The sequence below is a fragment of the Xenopus tropicalis genome, chromosome 8 (assembly GCF_000004195.4).
Source record: "Xenopus tropicalis strain Nigerian chromosome 8, UCB_Xtro_10.0, whole genome shotgun sequence".
Lineage (NCBI taxonomy): Eukaryota > Metazoa > Chordata > Amphibia > Anura > Pipidae > Xenopus > Xenopus tropicalis.
The window spans coordinates 136,326,265-136,344,027 of NC_030684.2; the positions used below are offsets into that span (position 1 = coordinate 136,326,265).

Here is a 17,763-nt window from a genome sequence, read left to right on the forward strand (position 1 = left end):
CTATTCCCTCTGTATAATAATCCCCTGTCCCGGGGTTCCCCGCTCTATTCCCCGTACCCATTCCCCATCTACCCCATTCCTATTCCCTCTGTATAATAATCCCCTGTCCCGGGGTTCCCCGCTCTATTCCCCGTACCCATTCCCCATCTACCCCATTCCTATTCCTATTAATGTTTTGCCCCAACCCTGTTCAACCTACAAACAGCAGAGCCACTTGTAACCTTGACTCAGGAATTATGGAAGACTTGCCAGTGAACCAGTCCAGCTTGTATTACTCTATCTTCTTTACACAGACAATTACATTTTTCCCTTTCTCCTATCTTTTCCCTGACACAGACTTCTGTCCCTCACACTCTCACTGCCAAAATGGCTGCCACACTTCCTGTTCCTGTTTCCTGTGTTACTTCACTGGTAACCTTAGCATTCACTGCCACCTAGTCGCCCAAACTAATTATGTTTCAACCTAATAAAGTGATAGGTTTGGTGAATGGGATTTACATCACAGGTATAGGCCCAAATACATTTGTCTCCTCTGCCTGGAGAGGTGAAATACTCAATAGCCACACAGTACCTCTTTATTTGTATTAATCTCCCATCTTCCCAGGCCAGTGACTGGTTAATGTGTTTTCTTAGATATGGGAGGGATTTAGGAGAAGTGGGAGGGGTTTAGGAGAAGTGGGAGGGATTTAGAAGAGGTGGGCAGGGCACAGGCAGTTATATGAATTACAGGAGAGGGCACAGGATTTTAGTTGTATGTCCCTGTTGGAATCAGGACTGACAGAGCCCTAGTACTGATCCCCCTCTGGGTGTGAGGCTGCGGGAGTTGCACATAGAAATCCTGTATAAAGAGGGAGAAGCAGAAGGAAAATGGTTCCTCTGTACCGGAGCCTCATGCTCTTTATTCTGCTGAAATGTAAGTTTCCCTCTTGCTCTGTATTTGTATATTTGTGGCCGGAGTTGGACTAGATGTGTATAAAGGAACAGAGAGGCTTATGGGTAGGCATGGGTGGCACTGAGAGGATTTCTGTTTGAGTTGCTAAATGTGTGCAGCAGGTCCCTGGGATTCTTTATGTTCCTTGTGTTAATCAAGTAGAATGTAGAATAGCAGGGGGTTCATTTCAGTGCAGCCCCCCAGCTCAGTTTGTCAGGGCAAATGGGGTACAGCACCCAGGGGCACCCTGTCACCCAGCTATGAGTTTATTAGCAGCCTGATCTGTATCCGTCACTTTGTTACCCTCTGGCACGGCTGTGCGGGTACCTGCCTCTAGCAGTGGCGCTGCCATACTGCCTCTGCTTCCTTCATGGGCAACTGAGCAACCATAACGGGGCAGATAGCCCCCAGCAACTTCCTAAGGATATAGGAGAAGGTGTCCTGTCCTGGGTAGTGCTGTTAGTATGTGTTTCCATGTTACACGCAGTTGTATAATATTTAAAAAAACAACCAATGGAATCAAAATAAACACAAAGGCGGGGGGGGGGGGGCAGATAACGGCTGCCAGTTATACTGTTGGTTTAGTCAGGGCAGAAGCAGGTCCCACCGGGGTCAGTAGGGTAAAGTACAGATTCACTAGTCAACAAAAGGTTTTAAAGTGATACAGGGTATTGATATAAAGGTGGTTAAGAAATATATTGTCATTGAATTGCAGCTGAAATATACAAGTAGGGCTGTACAGAGAGTACATAGAGCTCCCCAGCTGATACCTAAGGCTGTGCTGTGGGTATAAAAAGTTCTACTTCTGTTTGCTAGGAAATATCCCAAGGGGGTAATTAGACTAATATGGATCATTTGAATCAAAATTTTATTTTTTTTTATTTTTAGTTTTTTTATAGGTACAGCGGGGGCTACACCCACATCTCCCTCAAAATATCTGTATTTATATATATATATATATATATATATATATATATATATATATATATATATATATATATAGTATTTATTTGACTTTTATTTGTAATATCTGTATAGTACACAAGAGCCATATCCTTATAATATACAGTTTGGTAATTTCCCTATAGGACCAAACACTAACTTATATCTTTATAAACGGTGAGTAGTGATGTCATCAGTTATAATCAGACATTAGTGATGTAATTTCTGACATAAGTCACCTTGGAGTTCCATGACCTGTATAAAAGGACTTGGCCTCAGCCTCGTAACTTTATATGGCCATGGAACTCCTCTGTGACTTATAATATCCCTATATGTTACAGTAGGGGGTACTTTATTCACTATATAATATACAAGAGCCACAAATAACCTTTATATGGCCATGGAACCCCTCTGTGACTTATAATATCCCTATATGTTACAATAGGGGGTACTTTATTCACTATATAATATACAAGAGCCACAAATAACCTTTATATGGCCATGGAACCCCTCTGTGCCTTATAATATCCCTATATGTTACAATAGGGGGTACTTTATTCACTATATAATATACAAGAGACACAAATAACCTTTATATGGCCATGGAACTTCTCTGTGACTTATAATATCCCTATATGTTACAATAGGGGGTACATTATCCTCTGTATACTCATATAAACACACATGTATATATGATTGTTGCTTTGCCTTACAGGTATTTTCCCAGAAATGGATGGGTTCCTCAGTCGGGCCAGTGGTTCCAGTGAGTAGTAACTGTCACACAGTATAGAAGCTACAGTTAATTAATGCCCTAATTGGCTTCTATCCCTGTCTCTGCCAAATCTGAGGACACACAAACATAAAGCCATTACAGTAACTGGTCACAGACCACTGACGGGGCCTAAATTATAACTTTATTACATGAGAGTCTGGGTGCAGTTTGCCTGTAATTATACTGGGTCATTAGCCGTAATCATTAATGTGGGTACTGGGGCTGCTGGGGGTTAATTACACCCCACTAAGACCTGTCTCTGCATTCCCTGATAGCAATAGATTGGGAGAATCTGTGCCACAGTGAAATAGAAATAAGCGCCGGAGCAGGAGAAGACGTCATTCTACCAGTGAACAGACTGCAGACCGGAGCTTTTTCTTGGCGATATGATAATGGGTACCACTTCTTGAAAATTGCTGAAACAGAACCAGGTGAAAAGATATGGGGCATAGAGGAGCCATTCACTGGGAGACTGAGCAGCACAGAGAATGGCTCTTTAATCATCACTAATGTAACCACCGAGGACCCTCGTACCTACTTTGAATGGCCAAAAGGAATATGGACTGACTGTATCCAGGAATATAATCTCCGAATCTACAGTAAGTCTCACTCTCCTATTAATCTATATACTTATAAGTAACACAATATATATATGTGTAGGGACCCATAGGGTTAAGCTCCCTATGGCTTTACTTCCCTACCTATTGTTATCTGTACTGTTATAGGGCAGAACCCTCAGCTCCATTTATACCTCCCATATAGCGGAGGCCCACTCCTGTGCATTAAGGTCGCATGTAACACATGCTCTACAGCACGCTACTAGCCTGGGTTGGCCATATTATAGCCAAATAGGTGTTACATATGTATGTATGGAATTAGCCATAACAGTACTCTACTAATGTAGAGTACTGTTATGTACTGTAGAGTACTAATGTAGAGTACTGTGTCCAATGTGCATTCTTAATTGTGCCCCATTTACCAACCACAGATTCACTAGAAATGTGCTTATTAACAAGAGGAGAAACAGTTTATTGACACAAATATGCTTTTGAGCTGTAACTGTAATATACAGGTTCTGATGCAGACAGAGTTACCCCCAACTAATACATCAGGCCATGAGTGTAATAATCTTTATTTTCCTAATATCTGTCCCAAGGGGGTACATTATCCCTTATAATATGTAATACTCAGAGTGTGCTTGTTTGTATATATATATATATATATATATATATATATATATATATATATATATATATATATATATATATATATATATATATATATATATATATATATATATATATATATATATATATATAAACAGGGTTGGATTGACAGCACTCGCAGGTTCTTTTCACAAAATATTCACGCAGACATCATAGATAGAAATGAGGCTTTATTCCGTCCGACGTTTCAGCTCACAGCTGGAGCTTTCATCAGGGACATTACCACCACAGTGCAGATTACACGTTTAAAAACCCCCAGAAAAGGGCGCCAATATTGTTGCTAGGCAACCCCAAACATACAGTGAACAAGATAAATAACCCAAAAAGTGGCCCAAATAACATCAAGGTGACCATTTAACTAACCCCATGGAAGTGTTAACGCAAAGTACAAGGGTAGAAGGACGATATGATCAGTGTAGGCGGGTAAAGTGGTAAGCAGGCATCGATGGTATACAGTAACAATCTTTATTCATTAGGGTGTGCCCCGGCTAAGAGCGCTCGTTTTAGTGACCCCCCCTGTTGTTGGAAGGAACACATAGATCGATAGGGCAGACCCGTAGGAGCAGGACTATTGGCACATTTGATTCCCAAGTAGCGCAACGGTTGCTAGGCGACGCTATAGTGGTGAGCGGGCATAGGAAGTCCGAGTGTAGCAGGCAATACGGGGAAAGCTCATATAGGGCAGACTCGCCCTGTCAGTCTACTGTGTGTAGTGAGACCCGGGTCGCCAAAGAGGTGATCAGAGTGTCTCACTGTCCGGTGATAAGACAAGAAGGGTGCTTATAGCGAGGGCCAGCACTATATGCTGCAACCAACAGACCGCGGCCACGTCATTGCCAGCTAGACTTACTCACATATAGGGTCCCACATCTGGAGATGGAGTGCCTTGAGCCCCACGCAGGGCAAGTTATAAGTCTGCAAGGTAGAAGGGTCAATCGGGGAATCAGCTCAGAGCCCAATTGTCAAGTGTCTCCCAACCAGGGGGGTGTGTGTCACCGTACCCTACGCAGGGTATATACCAGCATATATACAGGGGCATGGGTACACCTGCTACCCATAAGACCAAGGGCAAGGGTACGCCTGCTACCCATAAAAAGCACCCTAGAGAGGAGTGGAGTTACAGGTATTACCACCAGAGGTCCTACTTACTATAAAACGTATGGAAAGACCCAAAATAGGAATTGAAACAATGTAACTAGGGAGGTAGCGCATGGCAACAAACAAAAAAGGTTAGATACATGTTGAGACAAATCAAAAAGGTTATATACAATTAGATAGGAAAACAGGTACAGCAGTAGAAACATATCATTGAGACTATACATTTGAAGTTGGTATGTACAGCGGAAGTTCAGAGTGTAGATTTTATTCAGATAAAGCATCCAAGTGGCAAGGTTTCGTTTAAACCCCGTGATGCCACACAGTCCAGTTTATAAATCCACCGGGATTCTCTCCTAAGCAGTGCCAGGTCTCTGTCCCCTCCTCTAGACAGAGGAGGCTGATAGTCAATGGCCATACACTTAAATGTCGGTAAGGGATGTCGCATATTGAGAAAGTGTCTAGCTACCGGCTGATTGGATTCTCCTTCTTTTAGTGCTCTGCTGATGGCCGAGCGATGATTCCCAATTCGTTCCCTCAGCGTAGTGATAGTTTTGCCTACATAGTATAAGCCACAAGGGCAGGTAATAATATATATAATGAAGGTAGACAAACATCCAAGTCTATGACGAATTTTATATCTTTTGCCAGTATGTGGGTGTGGGAAATCCGGGCCACACAGTAAACATCTACACGTGGCACAGTCTGGGCATTTGTAACAACCAAACTTTTTAAAGGAAGAGAGCCAATCCTTCTGTGTATCACCCTGATCCTTGAAATCAGTCTTAACAAGTATGTCTCTTAAAATCTTTCCTCTCCTGTAGCCCACCAGGGGTTTGTGGGCTTGGTAGAGGGATAGTGACTCATCCTGGTTAATCATGGGCCAGTTCTTTACAATACTTTCGGTCAGTGCCCGGGAGGTAGAAGAGAAGGTGGTTGTAAAGATCAGTGGTGTGGATCGTTTGTCTTGTACGTGTTCTTTACTGAGCAAGGAGTCTTGGGTGTGATACAGGGCTCTCTGGAGTTGCGTCTGCAGCAGGTGTTCCTTGTATCCACGTTCCCGGAACCTGTCGTACATCTCAAGAAGCTGGGTTTTGGCCGTATCAATCGAACTGTTGTTCCTAATGACCCTTAGAAATTGGGAATATGGGATCCCTTTGATGGTGGCCGGAGGGTGATGGCTGGAGGCATGTAGAATCGAGTTGCGGTCAGTAGGTTTGCGGAACAGTCTAGTCCCTACCCTGCCATTGGTAATCAAAATGTTTACTGTGTGGCCCGGATTTCCCACACCCACATACTGGCAAAAGATATAAAATTCGTCATAGACTTGGATGTTTGTCTACCTTCATTATATATATTATTACCTGCCCTTGTGGCTTATACTATGTAGGCAAAACTATCACTACGCTGAGGGAACGAATTGGGAATCATCACTCGGCCATCAGCAGAGCACTAAAAGAAGGAGAATCCAATCAGCCGGTAGCTAGACACTTTCTCAATATGCGACATCCCTTACCGACATTTAAGTGTATGGCCATTGACTATCAGCCTCCTCTATCCAGAGGAGGGGACAGAGACCTGGCACTGCTTAGGAGAGAATCCCGGTGGATTTATAAACTGGACTGTGTGGCACCACGGGGTTTAAACGAAACCTTGCCACTTGGATGCTTTATCTGAATAAAATCTACACTCTGAACTTCCGCTGTACATACCAACTTCAAATGTATAGTCTCAATGATATGTTTCTACTGCTGTACCTGTTTTCCTATCTAATTGTATATAACCTTTTTGATTTGTCTCAACATGTATCTAACCTTTTTTGTTTGTTGCCATGCGCTACCTCCCTAGTTACATTGTTTCAATTCCTATTTTGGGTCTTTCCATACGTTTTATAGTAAGTAGGACCTCTGGTGGTAATACCTGTAACTCCACTCCTCTCTAGGGTGCTTTTTATGGGTAGCAGGCGTACCCTTGCCCTTGGTCTTATGGGTAGCAGGTGTACCCATGCCCCTGTATATATGCTGGTATATACCCTGCGTAGGGTACGGTGACACACACCCCCCTGGTTGGGAGACACTTGACAATTGGGCTCTGAGCTGATTCCCCGATTGACCCTTCTACCTTGCAGACTTATAACTTGCCCTGCGTGGGGCTCAAGGCACTCCATCTCCAGATGTGGGACCCTATATGTGAGTAAGTGTAGCTGGCAATGACGTGGCCGCGGTCTGTTGGTTGCAGCATATAGTGCTGGCCCTCGCTATAAGCACCCTTCTTGTCTTATCACCGGACAGTGAGACACTCTGATCACCTCTTTGGCGACCCGGGTCTCACTACACACGGTAGACTGACAGGGCGAGTCTGCCCTATATGAGCTTTCCCCGTATTGCCTGCTACACTCGGACTTCCTATGCCCGCTCACCACTATAGCGTCGCCTAGCAACCGTTGCGCTACTTGGGAATCAAATGTGCCAATAGTCCTGCTCCTACGGGTCTGCCCTATCGATCTATGTGTTCCTTCCAACAACAGGGGGGGTCACTAAAACGAGCGCTCTTAGCCGGGGCACACCCTAATGAATAAAGATTGTTACTGTATACCATCGATGCCTGCTTACCACTTTACCCGCCTACACTGATCATATCGTCCTTCTACCCTTGTACTTTGCGTTAACACTTCCATGGGGTTAGTTAGGTGGTCACCTTGATGTTATTTGGGCCACTTTTTGGGTTATTTATCTTGTTCACTGTATGTTTGGGGTTGCCTAGCAACAATATTGGCGCCCTTTTCTGGGGGGTTTTAAACGTGTCATCTGCACTGTGGTGGTAATGTCCCTGATGAAAGCTCCAGCTGTGAGCTGAAACGTCGGACGGAATAAAGCCTCATTTCTATCTATGATGTCTGCGTGAATATTTTGTGAAAAGAACCTGCGAGTGCTGTCAATCCAACCCTGTTTGTCTACATTATTTGCACAGGCACCCAGGTATTGTCTCTTTTTATGGTGTGCAGCTTGCCCACAGAACGTATATCTATATATATATATATATATATATATATATATACTGTATATATAAAGGAAAATGGTTAGAAGCCGCACGGTCAGGTCTTATGAAAATAAGAAAAAAAATTTTAATGCCAAAATGGTGAACTAACGTTTCGGCTGTTACACCAGCCTTTGTCAAAGTTACAGCAACCGATGAGAAACAACCATAAACACTGTGTATGGCGGGAAATTCAAACAAGGATGTGAAAAAAAGGTGACGTGACGGGTTCAATACAACAAAACATAACCCAACCCACAGCGTTACCGCTTCATTCATTACATCGTTAATTACAAAGTAGTAATATACTGGAACGGATGCACTGATGGGTGGATGTTGGGCAAACCGGAAACCAACAAGAGTAATAACATAGCCCAGAATATAAAAGTACATAGTAGTAACGCCTACATGTGTTATATATATATATATGGACTGGGAATCATTTGGAGGGGTTTAAATTGATAGACTATTGTCTTTTTTCCAACCAAATGAATGATGTAACTTTATGTTATTTGTTGCTTTGCTTTATAGATAATTTCCCACAAAAGGATCCTATTGTCAGGCGCATAGATTCCGGTGAGTACTACCCTAATGATTTTATACAGTACAGTAGTTGCAGTTCAGTTTATAACACATCTCACTATTAATACTCTGACTGGCAGAAAATGGCAGGACAGAAGGACATGCTGTAGGGCCATAAGGACATGCTGTAGGGCCATAAGGACATGCTGTAGGGCCATAAGGACATGCTGTAGGGCCATAAGGACATGCTGTAGGGCCATCAGGACATGCTGTAGGGCCATAAGGACATGCTGTAGGGCCATAAGGACATGCTGTAGGGCCATAAGGACATGCTGTAGGGCCATAAGGACATGCTGTAGGGCCATAAGGACATGCTGTAGGGCCATAAGGACATGCTGTAAGGCCATAAGGACATGCTGTAGGGCCATAAGGACATGCTGTAGGGCCATAAGGACATGCTGTAGGGCCATAAGGACATGCTGTAGGGCCATAAGGACATGCTGTAGGGCCATAAGGACATGCTGTAGGGCCATAAGGACATGCTGTAGGGCCATAAGGACATGCTGTAGGGCCATAAGGACATGCTGTAGGGCCATAAGGACATGCTGTAGGGCCATAAGGACATGCTGTAAGGCCATAAGGACATGCTGTAGGGCCATAAGGACATGCTGTAGGGCCATAAGGACATGCTGTAAGGCCATAAGGACATGCTGTAGGGCCATAAGGACATGCTGTAGGGCCATAAGGACATGCTGTAGGGCCATAAGGACATGCTGTAGGGCCATAAGGACATGCTGTAGGGCCATGAGGACATGCTGTAGGGCCATAAGGACATGCTGTAAGGCCATAAGGACATGCTGTAGGGCCATAAGGACATGCTGTAGGGCCATAAGGACATGCTGTAAGGCCATAAGGACATGCTGTAGGGCCATAAGGACATGCTGTAGGGCCATAAGGACATGCTATAGGGCCATAAGGACATGCTGTAGGGCCATAAGGACATGCTGTAGGGCCATAAGGACATGCTGTAAGGCCATAAGGACATGCTGTAGGGCCATAAGGACATGCTGTAGGGCCATAAGGACATGCTGTAAGGCCATAAGGACATGCTGTAGGGCCATAAGGACATGCTGTAGGGCCATAATGACATGCTGTAGGGCCATAAGGACATGCTGTAGGGCCGTAAGGATGTGGCTATAGGGCTTGACATTGTAGCAACAAGTGCACTGCCACCAGGGTAAGCAACAGGTCCCAAACGGGCAAGAGATGGGCATTAAGTGCTGGTCATTAAACAATGCTTATTATAAATGGGAGGCAAATTGTAATTATAAACTCCAATGCCCAGGGCATGGTGCCTATCCAAACTAAAGAAAAGCCCATTTAATTAGCTCTGGGCTATTATAACTCATTAAAGACATACTGCTAAGCCATAAAAAAGTTGATTAAAAAATGAATAAAGCATTGGCCTTGGGAAGAACTGCGGGTTTGTTAGTAGAAGCCCTGCTTTAGTAGACTTTAGGGTATTCCCACCTTCTTACAAAAAGTATATATAGACTTATCCATCTCTTGCCTTTTGATACAGTGACACAGTTGCCCCTGACCTTTGCGCCATCCTATTGAGGCAATGCAGAAAGGGTGACTTATTAGCAAAAAGTAATAAATGACCTGAGTTCTGCCTGGAGCGCACAGAGCCCAATTGTTTTCATTTGATCGTATTGACATATAAGGTGAGATTTATTTCATATAAATAGTTACAGCAATTTTCAGTTCAGCCAGGAGTTAGTAACGACCCTTAAGATTAGCCTTTAGGGAATTCTGTGCAGGAGCCTAGAACTTATTTTTGCCCTGATAACATCTAATGGCAGGACAGGCTTCAGAGACAGACCAATTGGACAACTTCACCTCGTTAGGACTAGGTAGAAGTTAGAAGAACTGGTGCTAGTTTCACCTCAAAGATGAGTGGTAGCTGTGACAGTCAGTGTGAAAGAGCAGGTTAGTTTCTAGGAAAGTGAGTCAGTCTTAGTTAGCAAGAGCAGCTTCTTTGCTCCAACCAGGAGAGATAGCAGGGAGTATTCCCCATTACAGGCTCTGCTGCCTTAGTGTAGGGCCGCAGTAGGGAGTTCAGGCATAGGTCAGTTCCCTGATTCAAGTCGGCTGTAGGGATCTGGGCCATTGAAGGTCGAAATCCTAAGGACATAAATCTACTTGCCCGGCTGCTCCTCCATAGTGGTGCATCAGGTGATACTGCTTTATTCTTGGACAACCCTGCTTTGGATTGCTACTGTCTTGGACAATAAAAGTTATACATTCCAGTTTGCTGCATAAGAACTCCTGGTGTCCTTCTTTTAAACTTTATTTTACATTTGACAGAGGGAGATGTAGTTCAGCAACACCCTCCATATATACTCTTCTGTAAAGCAAAGGCCCATCCCAAGAAAGAGAGTCCAGTGTACCCCACGCTCTAACCTCACTAGCTGGACAAGGTTGGGCACAGCCATAATGGGGGTTACATTATAAATCAATATAAAGTGCTGCCTAAACTGGTGGCTCTGTATAAATAATAATGATGATGATAGTGATGAATATGTAGATTCCACTAAAGACCTTCATTTTTATTTCTTTTTAGTTCCTCTGCGATATTTTTGTGTATCGGTAATAGAAATAATTGTCGGAGAAGGAGGAGACGTGATTCTACCAGTGCTCAAGGGGAAGACATTCGATTGGCGATTTGATAACGGATACCAGTATAGAAAATTTGCTAAAACAAAACCTGATGGGACCATATGGGACATAAAGGAGCCATTCACAGGGAGACTGAGCAGCACAGAGAATGGCTCTTTAATCATCACTAATGTAACCATGAAGGACCCTCGTACCTACGTTGAATGGCGAGAAGAACTATGGCCTGACTGTATCCAGAAGTATTTTGTACGGGTTTACAGTAAGTCCTGATACTTTAACACAAAACAAATGAAAATTAGTGATGAGCAAATTTTTTCCACCAGGTATGGATTCTCAATGAATTTCCACATTTCACCACTGGAGGCACTTTGGGCTGGGCCTGACCCATTCTCCTGTCACTTTCCTTGTATTCTCTCTGCCCACTCCCTTTCCTCCACCCACCTCGCTATCCTCATGTGTTTTCCATCTTGTAATCCTGACCCTTTATCAGTCTGTCCCTGGCCATTGCACCTTGCTTGGTCATTGAGCTCTTTTCTGTAATCTTCCTTCTGGAATCCTATCCCGGTCCTTGTTCCTGCCTTCCAAGGCTCTGTTCCTGGTCCCTGCCTTCCGAGGTTCTGTTCCTGGTCCCTGCCTTCCGAGGTTCTGTTTCTGGTCCCTGCCTTCCGAGGTTCTGTTCCTGGTCCCTGCCTTTCGAGGTTCTGTTCCTGGTCCCTGCCTTCCGAGGTTCTGTTTCTGGTCCCTGCCTTCCGAGGTTCTGTTCCTGGTCCCTGCCTTTCGAGGTTCTGTTCCTGGGCCCTGCCTTCCGAGGTTCTGTTCCTAGTCCCTGCCTTCCGAGGTTCTGTTCCTGGTCCCTGCCTTCCGAGGTTCTGTTCCTGGTCCCTGCCTTCCGAGGTTCTGTTCCTGGTCCCTGCCTTCCGAGGTTCTGTTCCTGGTCCCTGCCTTCCGAGGTTCTGTTCCTGGTCCCTGCCTTCCGAGGTTCTGTTCCTGGTCCCTGCCTTCCGAGGTTCTGTTCCTGGTCCCTGCCTTCCGAGGTTCTGTTCCTGGTCCCTGCCTTCCGAGGTTCTGTTCCTGGTCCCTGCCTTCCGAGGTTCTGTTCCTGGTCCCTGCCTTCCGAGGTTCTGTTCCTGGTCCCTGCCTTCCGAGGTTCTGTTCCTGGTCGCTGCCTTCCGAGGTTCTGTTCCGTGACCCCTGCATTGTTCCTTCGCTCCTGGTCCCTCCTTGTCCTGTTTTGACCCTTGGCCTGTCCTTAACTCCATTTGTTTGCAGCCTGACCGGACCTTGGCCTGACTTCTACATTACGATTCTGCCTGCTGGTTTCTACTATTTCTGGCCTGTATATTTTTTCTGTACTTATCCCTGATTGTTATTTGTCTTCATTAAGCCTTTGCGCATTATGATCATGTCCCTTCCGCTTGGTTCCGCCATTTACGGTTATACCCCAGGCTATCCAGCCTTTAGGCTCCCAATTTCCTGGTGCTCTACAGCGTCTCCCCAGGGAGATTGTGACAGCACCTTGCATTAACGACACCTATTATTATCATTTAGTCTAAATTTAATATAAAACCAAATGTATCATCATTTCTAGAAAGCAATCGTTTTTAATTAAAGCCCCTATAAGTTTTGTGCAATTGCACTTAACATACAGATGCAGCTAAGTTCCTTGACAATGTTGTCACATTTTGTCTCTTCCAGGGGAAAAAAGTACCAAAATTCACCACCAGGTGGCGCATGGTCTGTGGCATTTTCTATTGTGTTTTGCTGGCCAGTCTTTGCACTCTAGCACCATCTAGAGGTAGGATTTTACACTCAAAAATGGTGTCTGGACCTGGTGAGACAAATTGTGAATACTTGCTGGCTGCATGTTATAGACAGGAAAGGTATTTTAGACACTAGAACTTACCAGAAATGATATTAATTCATCTGAATTTTTTTTATATTTTGAGTCCTCCTTTCAGTTATATTAATGTATTGTGAAATCCTCCTTATCTGTAAGCCTGAGACTTGGACAGCACTGATGAGACATTGGTACTGCTCCTGGTCCTGTGCTGCTATATGTAATGAGTTGTATGTGTTTTTGCCACAGAACCATTAGAAGCTGAAGATATCCTGATCCATCACAATGTCACTGGAATGGGAACGTGTAACATTACCCTGACCTGTGCCGTGGCCCAACCACAAGTGACCGTCTCTTGGGATGAAACCAATCAGATCGGCACAGAGGTGGAAGGAGACACTCTTCACATCTATAATGTAGATACAAATGTTACTTACAGTTGTACAGCACAGAATCCCATCAGCAGGGCCTCCAGAACCATAAATCCCTGGGATCTCTGTTATAAAGGTAATGATTTCTCTTCTATTTGCCCCCAACTAGAACATCTCTGCCTTACAGTATCTTCTGGGGATAATTTGTCTTTTATGCTGGCCAGTGCATGTAGAAGGGACCCTGGGATTATGAGATGCTCTTCAGGGTTTACTTGTAATATAATAAGTGGGGATTTGGTTTCTTTACCCATTTCCTAAGGGGGCTTTATCTGGGAGTCTTCAGCTTTTATTAGGAGCCATTTAATGTAATAAAGTAAGATAATTCCCCCTACAAAGAGCATTAAGGCATTGAGCTTGGTGGAAAAGTTCCTTGAGTTCATGTAGGTAATGATAGTAGGATGTTGGGGTTCCATTACAGAGCGGGTGAGAAACAGATTCACATGACTGGGATATATTCATGCCATGTTGTACCGGTGTGGATAGAATGGGTAAAAGGGAAGGTAACTCTACAGTAGCCCCAACCTTTAGTGTTTGGTGAATCTCACTGGTCTATTGGACCTTGTTCAACCTACTCATTCCAGCTATTTATAAAGAAGTAGAACCAGCCATGCACATTCCACCCAAACCCTCTTCTGCTGAGCCCTTATTGCTCTTTAGGTTACGGCTGCTCTATGTGAGCTCAGACGGGGATACAAGATGGGTTTGCTTAACGCAGTTCCATTAAAGAAGAAGGAAAGGTTCAATCACTTCAGGGGCCAAATGTTAGCTTCTCAGAGATGTGGTTGGGTTAGATCAGCTTTTATACTGGGACACAGTAAAGCATTTCCGGCATAAAAAGAAACAATAGTACCTGCCTGTTACTAGGAGCAGAGCCAGAGGGACCGAGACCTGCAACTGTTGCACCTTTCAGTGAGAATGCGTTGGAAGAGAATCAGATCCTGAAAGACCAGGGTGTCCCACCTCCAGATCTGGGAACGATTTAAAAACATCTTTGGAAGGTAAGACTTTTGGCAACCCCTCCCCCCCAGTGATAAAGCTTTTAATTAAAGAATATTCATCTAAAATTATTTTCATTCTCTTTCAGGTAAAACAAAAGGAAAACAGACAGTACAGAAAGGCCCCACAGCCACAAATACCAGTTTTACACAGTAATTGTACAATAATTGCTAATTGCAGACAACAGTGAAATGATCATTGGTGACTAATGAGATTCAGTTGTATATATGTATCTACCCACCCACGGCATGGAAATAGATGGCCAACTCTTGACCAGCTCCTACTAAGGTCTCCTTCCAAGAAGCTCCAAGCTACTTTGCAGTCAGCCTCAGTCCCCCTCCCTATACTCAAAATGATTCAGAAGAGAATTAACGAAATTTATTTGGGGCTCCAAAAAACACAGAATCACTCACAAAATTCTAAGCTCCCCCATCTCATGTGGGGGCCTAGGTGCCCCTGAAATATATAAGTATTATTTAGCGGCTCACCTACACCAAGCTGCAAGCATGGTCAGACAGGGTATAATGTGGGAAATGGGTGACTGTGGAAAATGTGCAACCTTATAATATTTCCTCCCTGCTATGGAATACAAATATACCCCCGGATATTAAGAAAAGCTCCTAAATTCCATAAAGCTGACTTTCTTAACATGGAAACAGGCAAAAACCCACTATAACTTTATACAGGAACCATACAGACTAAGCCCAGTGTTCGGAAATCCATGCTTTTATTGTCAAATCTTACGCTACACCATGGAAAAACCTTGGTTTAACACAACTATATAGATTTCAGGACCTTCAGAAAAATTTGGTATTACCAATATTCTGTCATACCAATATATCCAGATCCATCATTTCATACAGCAACTGGGTGGTACCCAACTGCCATTGGACCGCTCCCCGTTTGACTCTATTGTCACTACCCAAACTTCCAGAACAGGTCCCATCTCCATATATACAGTTTACTTACTACCCCCTCTGAGAAGGACCTTGTTAAACGTAATTATATGCTCAGATGGGAACACACTAGAGAAAAAGAATTACCACTTACCACATGGAGTAGGATATGGGACAACCTTAGGAAAGCCTCAGCCTGTGTTATACACAAGGAAACAAACTATAAAATCCTAATGCACTGGTACATGGCCCCCGTAAGGCTGCATGCCATATATCCAAACACACCCTCCACATGTTGGAGACAATGTGGAGAAGAAGGCACAATAGACCATATATTCTGCAAATGCCCGGCCATAAGAGATTACTGGAAAATGGTATCAGCCCCCCTGGAACCACTATGGGGAGAAATCTGCAGCTAATCTAATACTAACAGCAGCCAAAAGGCTACTAGCCCAGAACTGGAAGAAAACAGCCCATCCGACAAAAATAGAACTAGAAGCTGCAGTTTGGAACATACGCGAATGGTATATATAGCAGCTCTCCACCAATCCCGAACCATGATTTTTAACAAAATCTGGCTACCATGGGACGTGTTATACCCGCTAGCCGGGCAAATCATTACTTCAGACTCTTCACCCTAAATAGAGAAATGACTACTAAGACTCAAACAGGCGAGCCTGACTCAACCGAAACTAACACCCTCTCCAACAAGCCCACCATAGTTAAAGCAGACACGGACCCCCGGACTAACCATTAACCCAAATATTTGATATCTCATATTTTGTCAACGCAGATTTTATTTTTATTGTTCTCCCTTTTCCTCTCTCTCTCCTGTCTCCCCTTCCCTCTCTGAGCCCCTCTCTTCCCTTATTTCTTACTTCAGCAATTTACAGAATTGTCACAATCTGTGTGGTTAAAAAATATAAATAAATAGTTAAAAAAAAAACAACAAATAACCACTTCCCTTGTGCCTGTCTGGGGGTTTGGGTACAAGGGGGTGAGAGAGGGGAAGGCAGTTGAGAGAAGAGAGAGAAAGAGAAATGTCTCCCATCAGATGCCTGCTGCTCACTTTCCTACTGACAAGTAAGTTTATGGGCTACTACTGACGAGGCTTCTGTGCTCTGTTTAGAAATGGGGAGACCTGCAGCAAGGCCTCTGGATCCAGCACGGCCTCCTGCTGCACAAATATGGCTGCCCCCTCATAGAGGGACATGGGGGATCAGACAGGGAATGTAAATGCATTGGGTAAAATTATAAATAGCATGCAAAGACAATGTTATAATTCATGTGAAAAGGTTAAATTTCTGGTGTCAGTAAGAGCCCAGGCACAGGGCTAGATTGCTACAATGAGGGTCTGTGGCAACACTAGTACAGCTGTAATGGAGACAGTCCCCTAGTGGGAAAAGAAGGGCATTCATTCCAGTGATGAAAACATAATTTTGCCTTTTCTTTAGGGTTAACACCTTTTGTTTGCTGTGAATACTGGCCTTTGGGCTGGGGCAGCAATGATATAACAGGGCAGGTAAATGGGCGGGCTGGGCAAGGGAATTGGGGGATGAGGAGGAGAAATGGGCAGGTAAATGGGCGGGCTGGGCAAGGGAATTGGTGGATGAGGAGGGGAAATGGGCAGGTAAATGGGCGGGCTGGGCAAGGGAATTGGTGGAGGAGGAGGAGAAATGGGCAGGTAAATGGGCGGGCTGGGCAAGGGAATTGGTGGATGAGGAGGGGAAATGGGCAGGTAAATGGGTGGGCTGGGCAAGGGAATTGGTGGATGAGGAGGAGAAATGGGCAGGTAAATGGGCGGGCTGGGCAAGGGAATTGGTGGATGAGGAGGAGAAATGGGCAGGTAAATGGGCAGGCTGGGCAAGGGAATTGGTGGATGAGGAGGAGAAATGGGCAGGTAAATGGGCAGGTGGGGCAGGGAAATGGTTGGGGCAGAGGTTGGTCTGTATGTAAAAGGTGGTAATCGGAACATCATTACAGTAAATGGGCGGGCTGGGCAAGGGAATTGGGGGATGAGGAGGAGAAATGGGCAGGTAAATGGGCGGGCTGGGCAAGGGAATTGGTGGATGAGGAGGGGAAATGGGCAGGTAAATGGGCGGGCTGGGCAAGGGAATTGGTGGATGAGGAGGGGAAATGGGCAGGTAAATGGGCGGGCTGGGCAAGGGAATTGGTGGAGGAGGAGGAGAAATGGGCAGGTAAATGGGCGGGCTGGGCAAGGGAATTGGTGGAGGAGGAGGAGAAATGGGCAGGTAAATGGGCGGGCTGGGCAAGGGAATTGGTGGAGGAGGAGGAGAAATGGGCAGGTAAATGGGCGGGCTGGGCAAGGGAATTGGTGGATGAGGAGGAGAAATGGGCAGAGAAATGGGCAGGTAAATGGGCGGGCTGGGCAAGGGA

General features: G+C 44.7%; 1 protein-coding gene across 1 annotated transcript; it reads left to right on the top strand.

The window, feature by feature from the left end:
• The first annotated feature begins 731 nt into the window (after positions 1-731).
• Positions 732-16,319, top strand: LOC100488866. Its single transcript, XM_004919466.3, has 8 exons — positions 732-913; positions 2,589-2,636; positions 2,921-3,244; positions 8,534-8,578; positions 11,151-11,465; positions 13,293-13,550; positions 14,339-14,472; positions 14,559-16,319. The coding sequence occupies exons 1-7, from the start codon at positions 868-870 to the stop codon at positions 14,455-14,457; spliced, it is 1,155 nt and encodes a 384-aa protein (XP_004919523.1). The 5' UTR covers positions 732-867; the 3' UTR covers positions 14,458-14,472; positions 14,559-16,319.
• Positions 16,320-17,763: the final 1,444 nt, after the last annotated feature.

Excerpts from the sequence above, each read along its gene's own strand:
- LOC100488866 (XM_004919466.3), top strand. The coding sequence starts at position 868 with ATGGTTCCTCTGTACCGGAGCCTCATGCTCTTTATTCTGCTGAAAT. Across the intron at positions 2,637-2,920 it reads CAGTCGGGCCAGTGGTTCCA|CAATAGATTGGGAGAATCTG; the intron begins GTGAGTAGTAAC and ends ATTCCCTGATAG. Across the intron at positions 13,551-14,338 it reads CTGGGATCTCTGTTATAAAG|GAGCAGAGCCAGAGGGACCG; the intron begins GTAATGATTTCT and ends GCCTGTTACTAG.